The sequence below is a fragment of the Molothrus aeneus genome, chromosome 3 (genome assembly GCF_037042795.1).
Source record: "Molothrus aeneus isolate 106 chromosome 3, BPBGC_Maene_1.0, whole genome shotgun sequence".
Lineage (NCBI taxonomy): Eukaryota > Metazoa > Chordata > Aves > Passeriformes > Icteridae > Molothrus > Molothrus aeneus.
Window position 1 is genome coordinate 4,626,126 of NC_089648.1, and position 20,647 is coordinate 4,646,772.

General features: G+C 45.9%; 1 protein-coding gene across 3 annotated transcripts in view; it reads right to left on the reverse strand.

Annotated features, from left to right (window-relative positions):
• SPTBN1 (spectrin beta, non-erythrocytic 1) overlaps positions 1 to 20,647 on the reverse strand; it is a 116,243-nt gene that overhangs the window by 1,597 nt on the left and 93,999 nt on the right. For all 3 annotated transcript variants that reach the window (XM_066546068.1, XM_066546070.1, XM_066546069.1), the window contains exons 19-35: positions 20,343 to 20,489; positions 18,756 to 19,019; positions 18,210 to 18,434; positions 17,976 to 18,065; positions 17,454 to 17,732; positions 16,231 to 16,361; positions 14,757 to 14,961; positions 14,275 to 14,649; positions 12,317 to 12,561; positions 11,836 to 11,974; positions 10,845 to 10,929; positions 10,130 to 10,326; positions 9,025 to 9,131; positions 8,436 to 8,499; positions 3,240 to 3,478; positions 1,838 to 2,011; positions 138 to 180 (exon numbers count right to left, since the gene is read on the reverse strand). In XM_066546068.1, coding sequence (XP_066402165.1) covers positions 138 to 180; positions 1,838 to 2,011; positions 3,240 to 3,478; positions 8,436 to 8,499; positions 9,025 to 9,131; positions 10,130 to 10,326; positions 10,845 to 10,929; positions 11,836 to 11,974; positions 12,317 to 12,561; positions 14,275 to 14,649; positions 14,757 to 14,961; positions 16,231 to 16,361; positions 17,454 to 17,732; positions 17,976 to 18,065; positions 18,210 to 18,434; positions 18,756 to 19,019; positions 20,343 to 20,489 — 3,009 coding nt within the window. The remainder of the gene's footprint in view (positions 1 to 137; positions 181 to 1,837; positions 2,012 to 3,239; positions 3,479 to 8,435; positions 8,500 to 9,024; positions 9,132 to 10,129; positions 10,327 to 10,844; positions 10,930 to 11,835; positions 11,975 to 12,316; positions 12,562 to 14,274; positions 14,650 to 14,756; positions 14,962 to 16,230; positions 16,362 to 17,453; positions 17,733 to 17,975; positions 18,066 to 18,209; positions 18,435 to 18,755; positions 19,020 to 20,342; positions 20,490 to 20,647) is intronic.

Consider the following 20,647-nt stretch of genomic DNA (forward strand, 5'->3'; position numbering starts at 1 on the left):
AGAGGCTGTACCTGAGCAGCCCCTGAGCCTGTGCATCACCCACACACAGAGTGCACAGCAGCTCTTAGCAGCTGCTTCTCCCCATGGCACAGCAGCACAGACAGCACAGTAACAAACCATAAGAAAAACACACTTACATCGTCTTTGGCTTGGAAGAGGTATTCGTTGCCATCGGTCAATCTGGAAAGAAAACACCATCACAAATTTAGCCCAGGAGTGGTCACAGTGCTTCAACTCCTGCTTGTTTTGCTCCAGCACATGAGCAGCCCAAGGCACACAGGACTGCACTGCCAAATGCCCCCAACAACTTGCAGCCATGCACGTGGTAGCTCTGGGCTCTGGACATGTTCAGGGTGGTGCTCGTGTTCCCATGTGGCTGCTGGCCCAGTATTTGCACTTTCAGGTACATCTTTTCTCCTTTGCAAAACACATTATCAAAGTTGACTCAATACTTTCAAAAGAAAAATGTCACAGGCAGCACCCAGAGTTTTCATGGCTCCTGTGAAATCCTGCAAAATTGTGCAGCTGCTCTGCTCTTGTAGCTGGGGTGGTGCTGCCTTGAGGTCCTGCTCTGAGTGTTAGTGATGAGCAGCTGCCTCTCCTCACAGTGAAGGCCAGAGTCTCCCTTCTGTGTGATTCCTGTGCTGATTTTACTCAGGTGGTTTAAATGGGATACATTTAACAATGTATGTGATGATACACAGAAATGAAAAAACAACTGAATATCACCAGAACAAGCAGGAAGCACAGGCAGCAGCAACTCTGCTGCAGGTTTCCCCATCTTTCCCAACAAAAGTTAAGCATTTTAACAACTCTTTATGAAATGAAATTAAGGATTAAATAGTAAAATAACAGTGCTTGAGTAAAGAAAATATCTACATGCAAGTAACCAAGGGGCCTGATGCAGGTGATGGAGCACTGGGAAAAAAGGGCAGTTGGTTTTTCTGCCTAACTTTGGATTTGGAACAGCATATACTTCCATTAGCAATTCAGAGAGGTTTAAAATAGTCTAAAGGATGAATCACATAGCTGCAGGCCTGTCTTCAAGAAAGGTACATTTCCCTAAATATTTGCTATATATTTCCACATATATTTTCTATAAAGCAAATTTTCCCCAGATAGGGATTCTCTCATCTTTATAGGATTTCTGTACCAATATAAAATTACACCACCACCACCCCTGCTCTGCCAAAAAACCCCAAAACACCTGTGATGGAATACATGACCCAATTAGTTCATAAAGTAAGTCTTCTTTGACAGGATTACCTCACAGCTGTGTAACAATAAATATTTTTTTAACTGTTGGCACTAGAAGATTGTTCAGCAAACCAAGGAGTTTCCCAAGTAAAAGCCTTTTTTTAAACTTTTGAGCAACAGGCCTTTCACATTATTTGAGTGAAATGGTCTGTAACTATATGTTCCAGACCTGAATATGTGAGATGTCTTCAGTAGTCTCCTAAATTCATACTGAAAAAATTAAACAAGAGACTTGATTTGGAAAAGAGCAGAACCACGATCACTGCTCTCTACCAGTTCCAGAGGGAGCAGCTGAAAAACCCAACACTGTGAAATGCAGGCCCCCATCTGCAGGCACACACATCTGGTCTTGTCCCAGATGAAAGTGCTCTGAGTACTGCACCTTTTATATTGCAAAGTGCTGAGTACTGCAGCACTGTCCTGCGCTTGCTCTGATGAACAGACACAGCTCAGGGATAGAGAGAGCTTGCTCAGAAAAGCAGGGGCTGCAGTTACCATTCATGGTCAGCTCCTGGCTGGGTTTCCCAGTGAACACACCCAGCATGGCTTCCCCAAGGGCAGGGCACTGCCCCAGGTTTACCTGAGCTTGAACACATGCTTCTTCTTTTTGTAATCGACCGCGACTTCGCAGACTGCGTCCTTCAAGCTGACGGGGATCTCGTTGTGGTAAGGGATGCCAGAAGCAGCAGCTTTTGAGTCCTTGTAGAAGCCCATCTCTTGGTTGTTTATAACACAGTACACGTTATGCCATGACCTTTGAGACATGGGAAACAACAAGAGCAGTTATAAATCCAATGCTCTCACCTGCAGAACTGGAGAAACCAAACGTCATTACTTCTGTAAGTTAATGGAGATTGGTTGTGTGAGGATGTGAATACAGCCTATGCTGTCCCATGAACTGCAGACAAGGAATTCTTTCATGGAAACACAGCTTCAAGACAAAAGCCAAAGGGAGCCAAGATTCCCAGAGCTCCCTGTGACAGCACATCAGCCTGTCCTCACAGTGGGAGAACTGTTTGGCAGACTGGGTACTTTGCATTCTTGAGACAGAAAATGATTGACCTTTTAATGGCAGTGCTCTGTTGTAGAAGGAATTCTCACTGTGCTGCAAAATGATGAATGGAATGGAACAGGCTGTGTGTGAAATCTTTGATTGACACAAATACTCTTAGTGGCATCATCCACCTCATTCTCTAATAGAACTGTGAAAATTAACAATTACTGGAAATGGGAATACCCAGACACTGGTACTGGTGGCTGTCACTGCCTCAAAGGTGTTGTCTGGTGTGAACAGCTCCAGTGGCATAAAAATCCTGGTACTCCTGTACTCACTTGAGACCTCAGCTCTGCCAAGTGTTTTGGCTCCTACCAAATCCCACAGATGTTGCTGCAGCTCAGCACTTGCTGTGAACATTTCCCTTGTCAGCCAAGTCATAAATCTGGTTTCAAAAGCTCTCAGACCACAAAGGACCCCAGTCAGCTTTTTCAGCACAGACAAATCTCAAAGTTCTGCCTGTTTGAGACCTGCAGGACATTCCTTGGGAGTGGAACTGACTATGGTGCACCAATCGTCCTCTGTTCAAGCTGAACAGATTACAGAGTAGGTGGAAAGTGGTAATGTGCAAATAGAAAATGTCAGAAGAATATGAACATTTCTAGACTTACACCTACGTGGTTTTCTTTTCTTGTGGTAACGTACAACTTGAGAGATCTGGAATCAAATCCCACTACTGCCACAAATCCATCATGTGGAGTGGGAAAGTCGTGGTATCTCTCTGCCTCAGTTTTCCACCTGACAAATGTGGCTAACGCTGCCTTTTGTACCAAATATCTTCCTGCATTTCCCCACGTGCAGCATTCAGCCCTACAGCAACAGGAGCCTGGGAGGTCTCTGGGAGCTGAGAGGAGGCTGGAGACGGCTGTGTGCCATCTTGGGCAGAGCCCTGGGCGGCCCTGCCTGTGTTCCACATGGGGCACTGTACCTGCTGGAGGCTTTCTTGCTGTGTGTCTCCCACTCGTGCTTGCGGTGTAAGAAGCCCTCCATCTGGGCCGAGGGGATCTCCTGCGTTTTGGCCGGGAGGGTTGCAGCAGTCTGGGCCTGAACGCCGCTCTTGGCTTTGCGGTCTGACGTCGGGGAAGGAATGGGACTGGACTCTTTGGAACTCGTCCTCTGTTCTGCAGCTCCATTGACCATTTCATTGGATTCTGCAGTTTCTGCCACCTAGGAACAGTGGAGAACACATTCAGCCAGAAGCCCCCAGCACTGAGGCATTCTGCAGTTAATCTGTCTCCCTGCACAACGTGGCTGTGTATAAACTTTGCCTGGACAATGACACAGGCCAGTAAGTTCTTTCTCGCACTCCATGGAGACACAGGAGGCCAAGGAAATTAGAAGGTAGGAATGGATTAGTACCCATTTTATAGGTGGAGAGACGGGAAAATAGAAGCAGCTGAACATCAGTGTGAATTTTACTGTGCTTTGCTCTGCTGGTCAATTCTTTTATATATTGTTATTCCTAGAATGAGAGCATTTAATTCTGTTGCTAAGTACTCAAATGTTTGGAACAGTAACAATCACACTTTCTGCAAACCTAGAGGAACGGTAGAAGTTATACACATCAGCCACCTTAAGTACATTTATGGCATTACTGGGGCATTAAAGGTCCATAAAAGGTATTAACTATGAGTCAGCAGAGAAAGATGTCACAATCGCCCAGGAGCATTTACAAAAATGTGTGCAATTGATTTGTTTCTGTAAAAGCTCCTTTCCCGCTTTCCCCGTTCCCCTAGTGACACAACAAAATCAAAACATGCAGAAATTAGAAAGATTACACCATGCATCTCCACCATCCCAGTTAGGATATTGGATCGTAAAGACAAGGGGAATGAGGTCACGTGTCAATTGATCGAGGTCTGGTTCAGACTGGCGTTATTAGGTGGATTGGATTTTGGTTAAAGGAACTGAAAACCACCACAGTCACACAGCATCACACAGCTATTTACCCCCAAACAAAGACAGAACCAAGGCCTTGCCCATCACTTGCTTTGTTGGTCGCGTTGCCTGGCGCACTGGGATCGAAAGCCTAGAGAGCAGCCGTGTTTCCAGCAGCTCTCACTGGTCAAGCTGGCGACGTCTTCAGGAGCCATTCATCCAAAAATCATTTAAATTGGAATCCTAATGGCTATAAGCTTTTGAAATGCAGCTTGGTCCCAGTTTTTTTTTTTTGTTTTCTTGTACCATTACTTTGACGTGTAGAGCCATTGGTAGCAGCTCAGGAGTTACACAACCAGTGTGTAGTATTATTATTAGCAAGTTACTAAAGCTCAGTGCTGCTGATGCTCTAGTAGATTACAAACATTCTGGACTGGTTTTATGCAGACAAGCAGGTTTTTGTGAATGGCACAATAATTAGACATTCCTACTTCTGCACATGGCCTGGACAAATCAAAAGCAGCCAAATTATTATGCAACAAACTCAATTTTGCCACCGTTTGCTAGAACTTCTTACACCTGCCCAGTATCCATTATTGTGCCTCACACCTTGTACCTCACCATTGGCCTATAAAGATCTGTCAGCTTGCTCTGACCATGGGAAGGATTGGTTAACTGCCTTTAGCAACCTAAACCTCCAGAATACAGACACTACTACACCCTTAAACAGGGAGAGAATCACAGCTCACATTGCACTTCAGTCAGATCTGGTTTACCCTGTCCCTAAAGACACATAGCCTTACACTACCCCTTCGCAATTAGGATCAATCTAAGCCATCAACCCTCACCACTTGTACCCAAATCTCAAAGTATAACAAAAACGTTGCATTAAAGCGGGGGAGAGGGTAAATAGATGAGGCTGAAGTTTATCCAAACACTGCCAGAACACAGGTAGTGGAATGAACAACCCCTGAGTAACCATTCATCACCCGTGTCAACCACCCATGGCCAACAGAGCCCTTCAAGAACAAGGAGAGCCATTTGCACACCTTTCTGTCCAGCGACAGCTCCTGAACCTCAAACTGCTTTGCTGCTGGCTGGAGCCCTGTCTGAGGGACCTGACACCTTTTACCAGCACTCAGGAATCACACAGCCCACAGGAACTCGTCTCCACCACTTAAATAAACTCCCCAGAAGTACCTGCCCCTGCACTGACACAGAAAGCAGTGCATTTGCTGGAGCAGTACCAGCCAGATGTGAAAACAGGACTGCTTTGGGGGTACCTAGATCCCCTAATCTGAGGTTAACCAGACCAGTTTCAAACCAGCAGCCACTGCACAGCTGCTCAGCATATTTTATGGGAAATTATATGGAATTCAGTGCTGCAACCCTGTGACTTTGAGAAGTAACTGCCAACTTTAATTACATCATCAGACCTGTACCTTCTACGTCAAATTCTACCAGTTGTAAAAGGGCTATGAAAAGCTTTTCTGATGCTCTTTCAGGTTTTATTTCCTTTCACGTGTTATCTACAATTAACAGAAAACAAGCAAAATAAATCATGAACAGCTCTGCAAAGGATGTGTCATGAAAACGGAGAAAAAACAGGAGCTGAACACACTTCAATGGAAACATGCGTGGGGCATGCGGAGACAACGCCACGGAGGACAAACAGCAACAGCAAACTCCTGTTACAACACAACAGGTCTCTGTACATGATACAGTTCTCTCAGTGGGGCCTGAGGGGTTAGTTGGAAGTGCTTTAGTGGCTACAGGCTATTCTGGAACTCTTTAAAGCAGGACTGGGACATGCAACAAGACAGGTGGTGACAATGACACAGGTGCCCCTTTCGATTTTGCAGCGCTTGAAGCAACATCTGCTCAGTTCATGGACTCAAGGCTCTGCCCCACAGCTGAAGAACCAGATGATTTGCCTGCTTCAGATGCAAAGAGATGCCAACCTCTAGGCTGCTCTGTCAAAAGGACCTTCCTAATGCCTTTAGCCAGACCCACAGGGTGTAACAAATAGGTGAAATCCTATTCTTCTAGTGCCTGAAATGATGACCTTAATCAATGACTTACTTTTTCTTCATCATCATAAAAGTGGAATTTTTATATAAGTGTACTAATACAAATCAAAAAAATCTATCTCTTAAAATTCCTTCTACAGACTACTTTTTTCACCAAAATACATGTGAAGGCTCTGCAGATGGTGGAGTCTGAAGCTACAGCTATCCTGCCCTGGGAACTGACACACTTGGGAGGCACAGGGCAGCCACCAGAGCATCCCCATAAATTCATATGGAATTTTTAAAAGCATTAAGAAGCTATATGTTGTTATCCTGACAAAAGAAAAAAAAACAAACAAAACATGCATCATGAAGTGGAAAGACAAAAGTACAGTTACTGAAGCACATCCTTTCAATCACCGCTCTCAATTCACAAGCTCAGCCCACACAGAACAATCCAGCTGCACTGCTCAGCCAGTTGTCAGAAACCAACATTCTGACCAACAGCAGGACATCTTGTGCCTCACTGACACAGTTCTGTACACCCAAGGTATTGCAACACAGGACTCGACAAACTGAGCTCAGAAGTTCTCATGGAAGACTGAAGTGCAGATGGCAAAGATGAACATGGAAATGCATCATGTAGCATGGCAATAAAATAAAATTTCAAAAGAAGCAAACAGGTGATGTATAAGGTTGTGCTAACCAACAAGATGATTATCTGGGATGTGCTTGAAGATCACCTCACATTCCCTGCCACAACTGTAGAGAATTTATAAACATTAGAATGTACAACAACTCACTTCAGGGCTGAATGCTAAAGAAGAACCAAAAGGTTTTATTTCCAGAAAGAGAAAGGTGGAACTGCTGTGTACTGGGGAGCATTGGCAGAGTCTGTGTGCAGACTCAGACCTAACTAGGATGGGCTTCTTAAAGCCAAGCCTGTGCTGAAAGGCATTTCCTGCCAGAGCCCTGGGCTGGGACTCATGTTTGCTCTGCAGCACTGTAAGAGCCCTGATATCCACAGATCCCAGCCTGCCAGGAGCCTTCCCTGCACTGAATGTGACCCCAGAGAGCCAGGCTCAGCAACAAAGAGAAGTGTCCTTTCACTCAAAGCATTAACTGAAACAAGGAGGCTCTGCAGGAAGGGGGTGGGGACAGGAACCAGATCCAGCTCCTGTGTTGCTTTAACTCCAGGGACATTTACTGGCATTGTCATGGCTGCACGTGAGGATTCTTGGCGTGCATCCTGACTCCACTGGGACACCCCCTGTCAAGAAGGAGTAAGTAAGGCATGGAGCATTCAGCCTGCACCTATGTAAAATAAAGAGCTGGCATCTTAGACAGTGTATTTTATTTAGTCTGTAAAGGAAGCATTACATCCTCTCCCCAAGGGGTTACAGCCTACTCTTATTTACACCCCTGCCTCTCTGGTGCCCAGAAATAAAATTGCTGTAGTGCCATCTAAACAGGACTGAGGCCAAATGGGGCCCCAACACAGCAAGATCACAACTCTGCATGAGGACTAAACTCCCAGATAAATCTAGATACTGGTTTTGAATGGTTTATTTCACGTTTATTTGTCTCTGCAGTCAATGAGTCCATTCTGCATGGAATGTTATACAAACTAACCTTAAGGCTTTTATTTGTCCACAGTCACACTCCCCCCCTCCCAGCCCTTCCTGCCCAGCTCACTCATGTGGATTATCTTTGGCCTGGTACATAACTCTTGCTAATGCAGCTGATTTAATAAAGTTGCCGTGCTGAGACCTGTTAGTATAACTCGATGCGTCATACCTGTCAGGTCCTAGTGCTCTTCTTCATTAGGATGTAATCTCATTACATCTCAATTACTCATATAAAGGAGGCTTTCGCTGGAAAATCTTAATGCTATTAGCGACATGAAAAACTCACAGTAAATAACATGAAATAAATGTGTCACCTTAAAGCAACTGAGTGTCAGTGGGGAGATTCAAATAAACAAAGATTAAAGTGAAGCAAATATATGTCCAAGGGGCTGCTAATTAAATAAAAGTCAACTGATGGGAAGGAAGAGAAAAGCAGCAGGGAAATCTGAAGCCAAAAGATTAAACCAGTACCAGTAAACCATACTGAAAAAAGGTTTCTGTTGCTGCAAGTGATTCTGTGGCTCACAGTCCAGACCACGAGCGGTCATTGGCTGTCCGTCTGCTAATAAAGTTTTTGTAGTTTTGGTAGGTTTGGGAGCGGTAACTAACCCGTGGAGATTCCTGGTCTGAGGGCAAACCGTTTTGGGAAACTTGTTCTCCTTTTGTCCCATCCCTGTTGGAGAGAGGAAAAAGAAAAGAAATTGTATAAGGTTCTTGGAAGTCACCTTGTTCAACAAAATGAGATTTTCTTACAGAATATTAATTTAAGAAATCCAAGTATGTTCCTAAAATCCTCAGGCCCAACTGAATAAATCCAGTGTGAAGTGAGATTTAACCAGACTTTACTGACAGTTACCTTACAAATAAACCTCCTCCTATCACATAAGCAATTTAATAAATGGCTTAAAATCTGTAAACGATGCTCATCAAAGAAAAAAGCCAAGTTGGTTCAGAAACTGCACTCCATGCCCCAGAGGACAAAAGCAGCATTCCCACTTTTGGGCCAGGGATGCCTCAGCAGCGACAACTGGAAAATGGGAACTTGGCACAGAATTCAGGGGTTTGGGAGAGGTCCTGTCCTCATAAACCACCAAGCCTTCTAACAAGGGTCATGTTTCAAACCCGTACAAGCTCCTCTCCTTTTACAGCACATTTTCAGCTCAAGGGTTCCCCAAGGGAAGTGCAGAGTCCAGCTCACCATTGCTGCTGGGAGTCTCCATCCTCTGCAACCTTGGGCTCCGGAGTGGGCGGCTGCCTCTTCCTCTCCTCCTCCTCTTGCTGCCGACGCACTTCCAGCAGCTCCAGCTGGGAGAGGAAATATTTTTTATTTAAAAACACTGCTCATTTTCTGTGGGGTGTTCTAGAAACTAGCAACAACTCTGTATGTTCTTCTGGAACATTACTGAAATTAAAGTGAATGGGGATAAAATTGGAAGGCATCAGGCTTTAAAAGTATTCGTAGCACTGAATTTGTCAGGGAGGACATCAGCGTCAGACCCTCTGACAGCAGCTCTCCAGTGGCCATGTATATTTTCCAACTCATTCTATTAGAACAAAACTCAGACAAACAAGAAAACAGCCCAAGTTATTAAAATATCCAAAAGTGACATCTTCTTGTCTGCTTGCCAAACACAGAAATAAAATGTTTCCTGTCTGAATCCCGGAAATTACCCATCTCCATAGAACCAGCCTGATTTGTGAAGATGCTGAGAAACTCCAGTTCCTTTTATCTGCAGCTGTGACACTGTGTGTGAAAACCCAGGCCACTTCAACTGTAGTGTCTAAAGCCAAATTGTTCTCCAAGTATGGTAAAATGCTCTCCAAGCATTAATGACTGACACTGCAGTTGTGTTCAAATTGGAGTTTGGGGTTTCTTTTTCTCATTGTGTCTTCCTAGAGGACAATACAGCTTTGCACTGGAGCAGTCACAACACAACAAAAATCACTGTCACTGTCCCCTTCCCACCACTGTCATCTTTAACCAAATATAACTGGCCAACCATACAGCAGAGGGCTGGAGCAAACTGTTTAGCTCTGAAATTTCCTTCTGGGTCATCACTCCCAGGCCTGAGACAGCTCCTGCTGACTCTTAAGGTCATTTATGATTTAAGCTTTTTCCTTGGAGGTTGTTGAGTTCCAATTAATCAAAGAGGGTTTTTTAGTATGGCTGGAGATATGAAACTTCAGGCTCTGTGTGGCTGGCTGAGGTCAACCAACAACCAACCAAGAAATGGAGACCAAGCTGGTGATGCTGGGAGCTGTTCCAAAGCACCAGGAATGGCCAGGGAGGTTCAGACACTCACGGTGGTCAGTCTCTCCAGCGCTGCAAACCTCTCGTCCCAGGTAGCCGCGGATTTCTCAAACGCTTCGTGCCGCTTGATCAACTTCTCCACCTCGTCCACGCTCTGCCCTATCTCACGGCTGGACAGGTAGGGCTCCTGTCCCAGCAGCCAGGCCTCAGCCACACTTGCATCTCTGGAGAACTGGTGCACCTCCAAAACTGAGCAGAGAGGGCACAGGAGTCAGTGCCATTAATGACACAAAGAGGAGCATCGTGGCAGCTTTGGGATTTATCTAAACCCAGCTCAGAGTACAAAGTGTGTGCACTTGGCTAGTGCGTGTTCAGTGAAACTGGTCTCTGAAAAGACAGACATTTCTCCTATTGGCTTTGCTTTAGGAGAAATGCAAGTTTCATTTAGCAAGTTTGGTGTGGTTTTTTGTCCTAATCTGGTGTAACCTACTAATTTCAACATAGAAATTGGAATGTGACACCTGCAAATACAGTAGAGATACAGTCACCGAGCTCCAAATTTGATCATACAGAGCAAGACTTCTTGGTTTCAAATTCATTATTTAACAACAAACAGGTGTGAACCTTGCAGCTATTCCAGCACAAACACACTTCCAAGCACTGTAACAGAAAAGTGAGGAGCTGCAGGTTTTTTCCAATGCTCAGAAAGGCACAATGAAGAAAGTTAGATAAGGCCCAGCCCAAAAGAAATCCAAGTGTGTTCTTACTCAGTCTCAGCCACTCCCATCTGTCTTCCCATTTGTCAATCATTTCTTTTCTCTTTTCTGTCAGCTGCAGGAGCTTTTCCTTGATCTGGACGGAGAGCAGAGAGCAGGGCTGTTACACAAGCACCAGGCAGCAGTTCCCCCCAACCCTGCACTGACAGACACTGCACAAATTCCTCAGGAAGTGACTTCACCGTGCAAACAACAGCTGTTTTTCTCTTCTAAGTATAAATAAATGTGACATTTCCATTAAAATATCACATTTGCATCAGCATTCAGTGGCTCTTAAAAGCTACAGCACACAGAGTATTTGATAAAAGGGTGTAATGGGCAAACAAATGTAAATAGTGCAATCAGGCACTGAATCTTCTGCCCTTCTCCAGTGAATAATGCAAAATAATAATAATAATGCTGTTCAGGACTGTTGCAGAAGCTCTCCCCTTCCTGAGAGGGAAGTGCCTCACAATGTTTGATTACCTTCCCTTCCCCAAAGGGAGGCAGGAGAAGCAAGGGCTGAGCCTCTATCCTGTGGCCTAGACACCTCAGAAAATAAATCAAGGCTTTCAGCAGTTGGATATGGTTCTCTTAATATTCCTTGAATTTAGTCCCTACACAACAAACATTTTCCTGCTCATTCCCCTAGCAGGCCTCTCCACAGCATTCCATTTTCCCTGCAGGAAGTTCAGGCTGTGTCACAGCTGCCTCTGCCCCTGCTCAAGGAAGACACCTTTCCATCCCAGAGCCATTCTCTGCAGAATGGAATGCAGCAACTTCTTTGCATTTTCTGGGCTGAAAATGCCATTTTAAATCTCAATGTCACCTCTGTTACCCACCATGAATTGCCAGAGTGAAGTTACACCCTGATTTCCCAAAGGCACATAAGTGCATTGTCCCTAAGGTGACACTTCTTACTCCCCTGTGGGTGACACAGGGCAGGTTTCTCCCTTGTAAGGAAGCCCCAGGAGCCCATGGCTGTTTGCAGGGAGCACGGTACCTCCTCAGATGCATAGTGTTTCCTGGCCAGCAGAGACTTGCCAAGCTCAATGCACGTAGTGAAGCTGTCATTTCGGGCATCAATTTCTGCTTTGATCCCCTGGTGATTGTTCATGAGCAGTTCCACAGATGAAACATCCCTAAAATGAGCAGAAACACAGATTTCGGATTCAACAGCTGCTACATTTCCAAACTGACCCACAACTCCATATGGAAAAAATTGATTCCTAGATTGTCTTTGTAGTTCAGGAAGCCTTTCCCAAGGAACAGCACCATTCTGGCCTGAATCAGAGATCAAATAACCCCGATGTGAGACCAAATCTCTCTGGGTACAATTTTCCATGGCAATTATTCCAGCAGCCACCCACCCACATGAGCAAGCTGCTGCAGCAGCAGGCTCTGAAAGCCACTCTCAGTGATACAGAGGTTCCTCAGGTGACCTGCAGCCTTATCTTTGGATGGAGAAGGATGCCTTGCCTTACCTTGGCTTTTCTTGGGCTTCTATCTGCCGGATAACGTCTTCCATCCAGAGCATGAGGTCCCGAACCATGCTGAAGAAGCGGAATTTGTCTCCTGTGTCCACCAGCCTCACCCTTCGGCCCTCACAGGCATCCAGCAGTGCCTTCCATGCCTCCAGGACCTCGTTTTCCCTCTTCTGGATGTCATCAGCCTTGTCCCCGGCGTAGGCAGCCTGGAGGCGCGCTGCATCCTCCTGCAGCTGTCGCACCTGCAGCAGGGTGGGAGAGACAAAGCCATGCTGGGTTTGTGACTCCTGAGTCACGGCTACAGGGACACTTATCTGCTAATTCATCACCTGAGGGGCTTTCTAAAGTCACTGCAAATGGATTTGGTCTGCTCACACTAGAAAGGTCCGTGCTGTTAGTGAGCCAGTATTATCCCTCAGAGATCACTGTAGGGCCAAGGGACCCCCAAAATAGCAAAGATTTGCCACTGCCTGAACTCACTGTGAGACACAGTGCCAAAAGCAAGTGTCTGTTACGTGTCAGGGCAAATGGGGACCATTTTCATCATCTAATTCCCTTCCTCTCATACAAGGGACAAAAACACCTGGGAACTCGGTGTCCTAACCACTACTGAAGCTGACAGAGGTTATTTTTCAAAAACGTAGATAATGACTTCAAAGAGAAGAAAATGTGGAAATGTTAAGAACCTTCCACTATTAGAAGTCTTTTCCTTTCAAACACTGTCTTGGGATTGCAAATGGTAATTCCTGACTGTTTTCCATATTTTGCAAGCCAGAAAACATTCCATTAGCTTTTGTCTAATAATTAATTTTTTTTAACATCAAATCAACAGCCTTCTACCTACAGGCACAGAGACCATGCCTCTCTCAAAATGATCTACTTTGGTGCTCTGGCTGTTTCACCCAGAAATTATCCTAAGTGCCTTCCCCACAGTCTGTGCTGTGATTACATATTCCTTCACTTAGGTCTTGATTATAATTACGTTTTTGAGAGACTGGGATTGATGTTTTGTGAATGTCTCCCATTTTCTGTATAAAATCTACAGCTTCTGAAAGTAAAACACCTGCAAAATCAAATGCTTGCTCTATCTCCTTTGTTTTAGTGTAAATTGCAACATAAAAGAGAATTGGCTGGAAGCTGTGCCATTAAAGCTCTTTCCTGACCTACTGGGATAAATACAGTCAGTTGTAATTCCTCCATTCCTTAAGCAACTTGTTCCTTTCACAAATTCTCCTTGTGGCAGCTGAATGTTGTATTTTGATTTAGAATCCCCCCCTGTGCTGTATGAGCAGCTGCCACCTTCACATTGGCACACCTTAGCTTCAAAAGATTCAGAATTAGATCAGGTTTGGATGCTTTTAAAAATCTTAGCCAGAACTATGGATTTGAAATCTCTTTTGCTCTCAGGACACACCAAAAAAGGCCATATTTAATTCAGAATGTCCAGGTTGATAACCAAGACAGAAAGCCTCTGTGTAAATCTTTGCCTCTCAGAAAGGAAAAATAAACAGTGTCCGGCACAAAGGGTTTGATTGGGGCTTTTTGGCATTTTTTTAAAACAAAAGAACCTAAACTGACCAACCAAAATAAAACCAAACCTCAAAAAGCCAACCAGGCTTATATATTCCTTCCTATTTTGTACTTTAAATCAATACAGAAGCTCTCTGCCTTTCTCATTTCTTCTTCAACCAAGGATAGGAAACAGAATAACATCCAACAACTGCCAACATGTTCAGAAGCCCGTGTACTTACAGATTGCTACTTTAGATATCAACTGAATGCAATGACAGAGCAGCAGCCAGACAGATAAGGAAAGGATGCAGGTGAGGTTATTCCCACAGCACTACATGTGGGAAGCAGCTGGCAGCGCTCTGTCTGCCAGCCACAGAGGGGCCAAGGGCAGCAGCAAACTCTGCAGCTCAGGTTCCCACACCCACAGTTCACCTGCCACACACCTGGGTGCCCAGGGCCTGGATATCGTGCTCAAACGTTGTGTGCATTCTCTGTAGTGTTTCCACTGTGTTTTGGTCTCTACCAAGCTCCTCGGGCAGTTTCTTATGTTTGTCTTGGATACGTCCTAAGATCTCCTTGGCATCGTGGTAAAATTTGTGCAGTTCATAAGAGGCAGCGAGGATTTGTGTTCTCGTGTCGATGAGCTCCAGGAGATCCGCCCAGGCCTCGTTGAGTCCGTCCTTCCACTCGGCGATGGTGGCGGCATCCGAGTGGCCGGAGTTGATGAGTTCGTCGGCCATGTGGTTGACGGTGTCCACCCGCTCCTGCCCGATGTTCCCGGTGTCCCGGGCGAACTCCCGGAACCGCTCCTGCAGCATCTGCAAGGCACAGAAAGAGCCTCATGCAGCGCTGTGGCTACAGGGAGAGCTGAGAGAGCCAAGCCACCCGCTGTGAGCGGCACCAGAGAGGCCCTCCAAGGACTCACCGTGACGTGCTCGTAGTCCTGGCCCAGCTCGTGGGACCCCGCCACCACCTCCCTCTCAGCAATCCACTGCTCCAGGTCATCCACCTCGCGGTTGAGCTGGAACAGCCGGTGCCTCTCGTCCAGCTTGCCCCTCCTCTCCTCGGCCAGGTCCTTCAGGCCCGCGTAGAGCTTGTCCACCTTGGACTGGCGCATGCTGATGCGCTCGCTGGAAAAGCAAACAGCACTGAGTCTGCATTGCTCTTGCAAGCAAAACCCAGTGGGGAAAACTGCAAGGAATAAAAGTCCCTTGGGGTATTTAATCCACAGAATGCACGTCTGCTGCAGGCAGGAATTTGACTTGGATGTGTTGGACCAATCCTCTGCTAGCAGAGGTGACAGCAATAGCTGGGAAGCTTGTCTGTCCTGCACTGAAAAGCCCTGGCTTTAGAGAGGGGAGCTGGAATCCAGCTCTCCATCACACCAGTGTCTTCTCCCAAAGCTACAGGCAGGATCTGAGCTGCTGAGGCAGGGAGCAGTTCCTTCTCAGTTAAACTCTGCTTCAGAGTTCAGCAGCACTCATGGGTTTCTCACCCCTTAAAGCTCAGCATTTGCACAAGGGATGAATATTTCTACTTGCTATATCTTTTGCCTCTATTTTGTCTGAGCCATACAGTGCTGTCAAAGTGCCTTCCATCTGCCTTGTGAAGCTGATGATGTTATTCCAGTACTCAGGCAGCTCAGCCAGGAAATCTGCTCTCACCAGAAGCAATCATGACCACAAGAGAGTGCTTTAGAGTTAAATAACAACCTTCCACCGGAGGCAGAGTGTGTCTGGCCTAGGCCAGTGCCACCTTCCAGCCTGTGCAGGCTGAACAGTTAAATACATCAGCCTCAGTGTGGAATCAGCTTTGGAGCAGAAGCCAGTGGAGAATTCTATCTGCTGAGCTGCAGCTCTTACAGCAAAATGGTTCTTAAGCTTCCTGAGTTCTCCCTCAGGGAAAGCAATTTATGGAAAGTGAGATAAATTTACCAAAAGTAAGATGTTAATGTGCCCATGTATAAAGCATCTGATTCCACGCTCTGATTCTGCTGGAATCTCAAAGAGAAGAGGCAGATCTTGGGGACCTCTGCAGAAGGATTAATGACAGTGACCATTAAAGTTGGTTGGAAGAGCAGATCTGGACCTTGGCCTGAGGACTGCTCTGCCTCAGTGATGTTCAGATGCTGCCAAGACCTGACACTGCAGCCTGCACAGGGGACAGGTATTCCAGGTGTCCAGAACCACCAGAAATCAGCAGCTGCACATACTGACCCTGTCTCTGGCCAAATCAGGGTGGTCCAACTGACACCTTGAATTGAGTGAGGCTAAACTCCTCTTCCTCTGTATGTGCCTCTGAGCTACGTACTCTCTGTGGTCGTCTTTGTGTGTCAGAACCAGCCAAGGGACTGAATTCCTAAAAGAACTCATGATCCAGTTAAAAATGGCAGTTAATACCTTTCTGGGTGATTATCTGCCACCAAAGTTCTGCTGGTCTTTGAAAGCTGGTGCACAGTTTCAGCATAATCTTCTACAGCTTGTTCCAAAATCTGGTGTTTCTTCAGCATGGACACTGCACTCTGTTCATCCTGTAAGGGTGACAGAAAATGACAAGAAGAATTATAAGGAGCTGCTCCCAGGTACAGCTTGAAGACAAGTCCTCCTGCCAATGGTATAGTCCAACTGATGTCACAGCAAATAGTACCCCCAGAAAGTAAAATAGTGAGTGAGCGAGAGAATGCATCAATCCCTCTGGGGTGCAGAACAAAATTACATCAGCTGGGCACTGAGTGTGTTGAGTTTCCTCTTCTATAAAGCTTTTTATGTGTTTCCACAACACTGGTGCAGGGCTCAGAAACATGGAACAGATTAAGACACACCACTTGTCAGGCATCTCAACAGCAGCATGGGGCAAAGAAAAGAAATCCTACACAATGGGTTCTCCGTCAAAGTGTCTGGAGAAGTTCCAATTGAAACTTTTTATGCACTGTTATAGCTAAGAAAATCAGCCTCCTACTCTCAGTGTTAACTGATACTGTCAATAAATCTTTACAATACAATATTTTGCATAGTGAGCTATTTGCAATAGATAAAAAGAAAACAAGCCATTTTTAATGGGAGACTGAACACCTGTGGAATGGGTTCTCCTGATACAAAGCTGAGCTTTATTTTACCAGGGCAGGAAACATACAGGTGCATTTATGTTGATAACAAACAAGCTCCAGTGCTAACACCTCCTTGGAAAACAGGAGTTTACATTCTCTTTGGTATGGTGCAAAGCTGGGAGTCAAAGCTGATGGTCACTGGGAGTCAAGGTGGTGACAGTGGTGGCTGACTGACCACCAGGTCCTGTTTCACAGCCATGTGCATTGTGCTGTCACTCAAAACTAACAGAAAACTGGACCTAACTGGACCACACTGGCAATCCTGGCCTTGTAGTGAAGGCAGGCACAGAGTTGCCTTCTGCAGTGTGAGGGTGCTTCCCTGGCTCCATACAGCACAGCCTGTCCTGCACACAACCAAAGATGTCAGAACAGGCAGAAGCCACGATCACTTGAGGCTTCACCAGGAAGTTACATTTGTTTATGTCACCATTCCATAGCACCACACCAAATTATGTCACCTGCCTCTCTTCAGCAAAGCAATTAAGGCCAAAGTAGTGTCACTGTGGAGCTGCTCACCTTGGCTTTCTCTTCTGACATCATGTAGAGCTCCTGCTCACTCATCCAGGCCTCAGCCTCAGCTGCATCGAAGTAATACTGCTGAGCCCTGTGAGACTCCTCCAGGCGCTTGTGGCGCTTCTCCGTCTCCTCGATGAGGAGGTTCCACAGCTGCTTCAAGTCTGCAAGTCTCTGCTGGATGACTTCAGCATTGGGGCTGCTCTCTGTGATGATGTTCTGACTCCTCTCAAAAATGTCATCGATACGAGGCTGGTGACCCTGGATTTCTTTCTGAAGGGTCTACATGGGAGAAAATTGACTGATGAGACAATGCAAAAATGAAAAGAAAATTCAAGCCAGGGGTCTTAACTCCAGAGGGGCAGCAAAACTCCCACCATCAGCTCATGTGGGCAACTTGGGGCTGTGCCAACCCCTGTGGTCATGCCACAGCACCCATTGTTTTATACCCCAAACATTTCCTTCCAAAATTAGTCAGCACTAAGGAGAAATAGCAGGTATGGAGATGTAACAGCACCCACTTACCTGATTTTTCTTTATTAGTAGCTGCACAGTCTGGAGGTTGTGTCCATGATCAGTAGATGTAGCTATGGGCATCCTCTCTCCGACCCACAACTGAAAGAGAGAGTACACAGGATTTCAAACAACCCCAGATATACTTGGGACAGCAGAGAGAGGCTGGAACACACAATCTGCAGAAAGCAGCCGTATTCCAACATTTTCCTACTGGCTGGGGAACAGGATTTCTTTGATACTCACAATTTCATCTTCCACATCCCGGTTGAACTGGTGGATCTCTTTGGAGGCCAGCAGGTTGGCCTTCCTCTCATTCAAAGGCTCCAGCAGCTCCAAGAATTTCTTTTCTACAGTAAGGCGTTTGCCATCGACTTCATCTGTGCTCTTGCCCTCTTGGCTCAAAGCCCTTGCCTGGCTTTGCAGCTCCTCTATCTCCTTCTTACGGACATCCATTTGATTCTCCAGCATCTAAACAGAAACATGGCAAAAGGGTCCTGAAAACCAGGATGAAAGCTGTTCATACAACTAGGGCATATCAACAGCTTCCTCAGAAGGGAGAACAGATGCTGGTCAGTGAGGCTTTACCATGCTAATAACTATTGTCCATAACTATAACTATTGTTAATAACTATTTTTTGCTGGATTAATTTCTTTTTCTTCTTAAAGATACACGAAAGAATAGGAAGAAAGAAAAGCAGTTCTTTATTTTCTAAACTGAAAGCCTGCCCTGCCCCTTCCTTTAAGTGCAGGTATCTGCTGCCTGCCTGCTGCACCCCATGCTCTGTTTACCTGCTGCTTCTTCAACAGGATGTTGACACTGGTGAGATCTTTTCCGTAGTCATCCGACTGGATTTGGCTCTCCAAACCATTCAGCCACTTATCCAGGTCTGCACAGCTCTGGGTAAAAAGCTCTGCCTTGTTTGCATCGAAGAGACGCTGAGCCTTGGTCTGGGTGGTGGATTCAAGCTCGTCCCACATTTGGTGGAGACCTGTCAGCTTCTCCTTCACCACGGCCTCAGTCTCTGGTTTCTCTGCAATGAGCTGCATTCCCTCCTGCAAAGCAAAGAGCAACCAAATGGTACCTCCTTGGGAGCACTCACAGCCCGTTAGGGCAATTATCCTGATTAATAAGCACTCAGGATTTCTCATCTGCTGGCAGCATCAACCACTCATTTTCTATCTCCAATTATCCAGTGACTCCTTCCAGAACATCAGCTCCCAGGTCCCTCTGCTGCCTGGAAGAGGGATTTTTAGCAATGGGAAGGTCAAGCAATGCCTCCTTTCTCTTCTCCATTGCACATGTTCCCCAAAGGGAGCTCCTGGGGCCATGGCTCAGGCAGGATGGAGCAGGGAGCCAGAGCTGCACACACTGCATTTTCTGAGGCCCCAGCTCCTGGGGGCCACATCACCAGAGAACACACAGCATAGTGCTGGGAGAGTTTGGGAAATATTGTCTTTATTCTAATTATCCCTATCTATCTGTTTAGCTGGGTGCAGATGGGAATGCTGCCCCCAACCCAGCACATTCCATGTGAATGTTAATGCAGGGACTGTCACAACTCTGTACACAACCCTGGTCCTTTGCTGCAATCTGATTCTTCAGAGGCAAAGGAGAAGGATGTATTAGCATCACTAAAAAGAACTTCCAGTACCAAGAGCAGCCTTCTAATTACACCATTAAAGGGTATTGCTATTTGTAGATCACAGAAAAGCCTCTAATGGGATATGGAGTGCCAAAGTGGGAGAGGAAATGAGCAATTAAGCTAACTTACACCGAACAGAAACCCACTGTCAGAGCTAAAGAGGAGACTCCTCAGTGCTCCAGAGCTGCACAGGAGAAATGGGGGGGAGAAGTACAGCTCATCACAGCATATTAAGGCTTCAAATAACTTGATACAGAGCTGTGAATCTTAATTAATCACAAAACTGGATGTTCTTTACCTCATGCCCTAATTTTGCATGGGGAAAGGCAGCTTGGCTATAGTTCTGAATGAATGGAAGCCAGCTTAGAAGAATAAACTCAGTTATTCTCTACATTCTGTTATTTCCCGGGAAGTGCTTCTACTTCTTTGGCTCAAATCCCAACACTTGCCCCACTTACCCTTTGGGTATGAAATTTAGGCTCTGCCTTCCTTCTGGCAGATAGGAAAACTAGACAAAACTAAATTGGCACCTTAGCCAATGTCTGAGTGAATGTCTTGGATAAAAGACTTTTAACATCAATGAAGAATAAAATGGGTTGGATGGAGACACAATGCACCAGAAATCTCAGCTGTAGGGTGATTTAAGGACCAGTTCTGCAGAGGAACAGATCCCATGTCTGTGCACAACCACCCTGGACAAAGATAAGGGCATTTTTGGATGTTCTTTACCTACCTTTTCAATCTTCTCCAGCCACTCTTTGTTGGATGCAAGCTCTGCCATGAATGCCTGATGCTTCAGCCACTTGCTGTGCAGGTTCCTCGCCTCATCATAGGACATATCCTGGGCTGTGAGCATCTTCTCATTGATCCAGAGGGAGAGCTGGGAAGGAAAATACATGGGGGTGTGAGGAAACATTCCTGGTGTGAAATACTGCAAAATGCCTCCAGATCAAGGATAAAGAGATGCCTCTACAGAAGAGTTGTGTGAATTCAGAGACTGCTGTCACTCAGGGATTTACTCAGGGTTCAGCCAAGGAC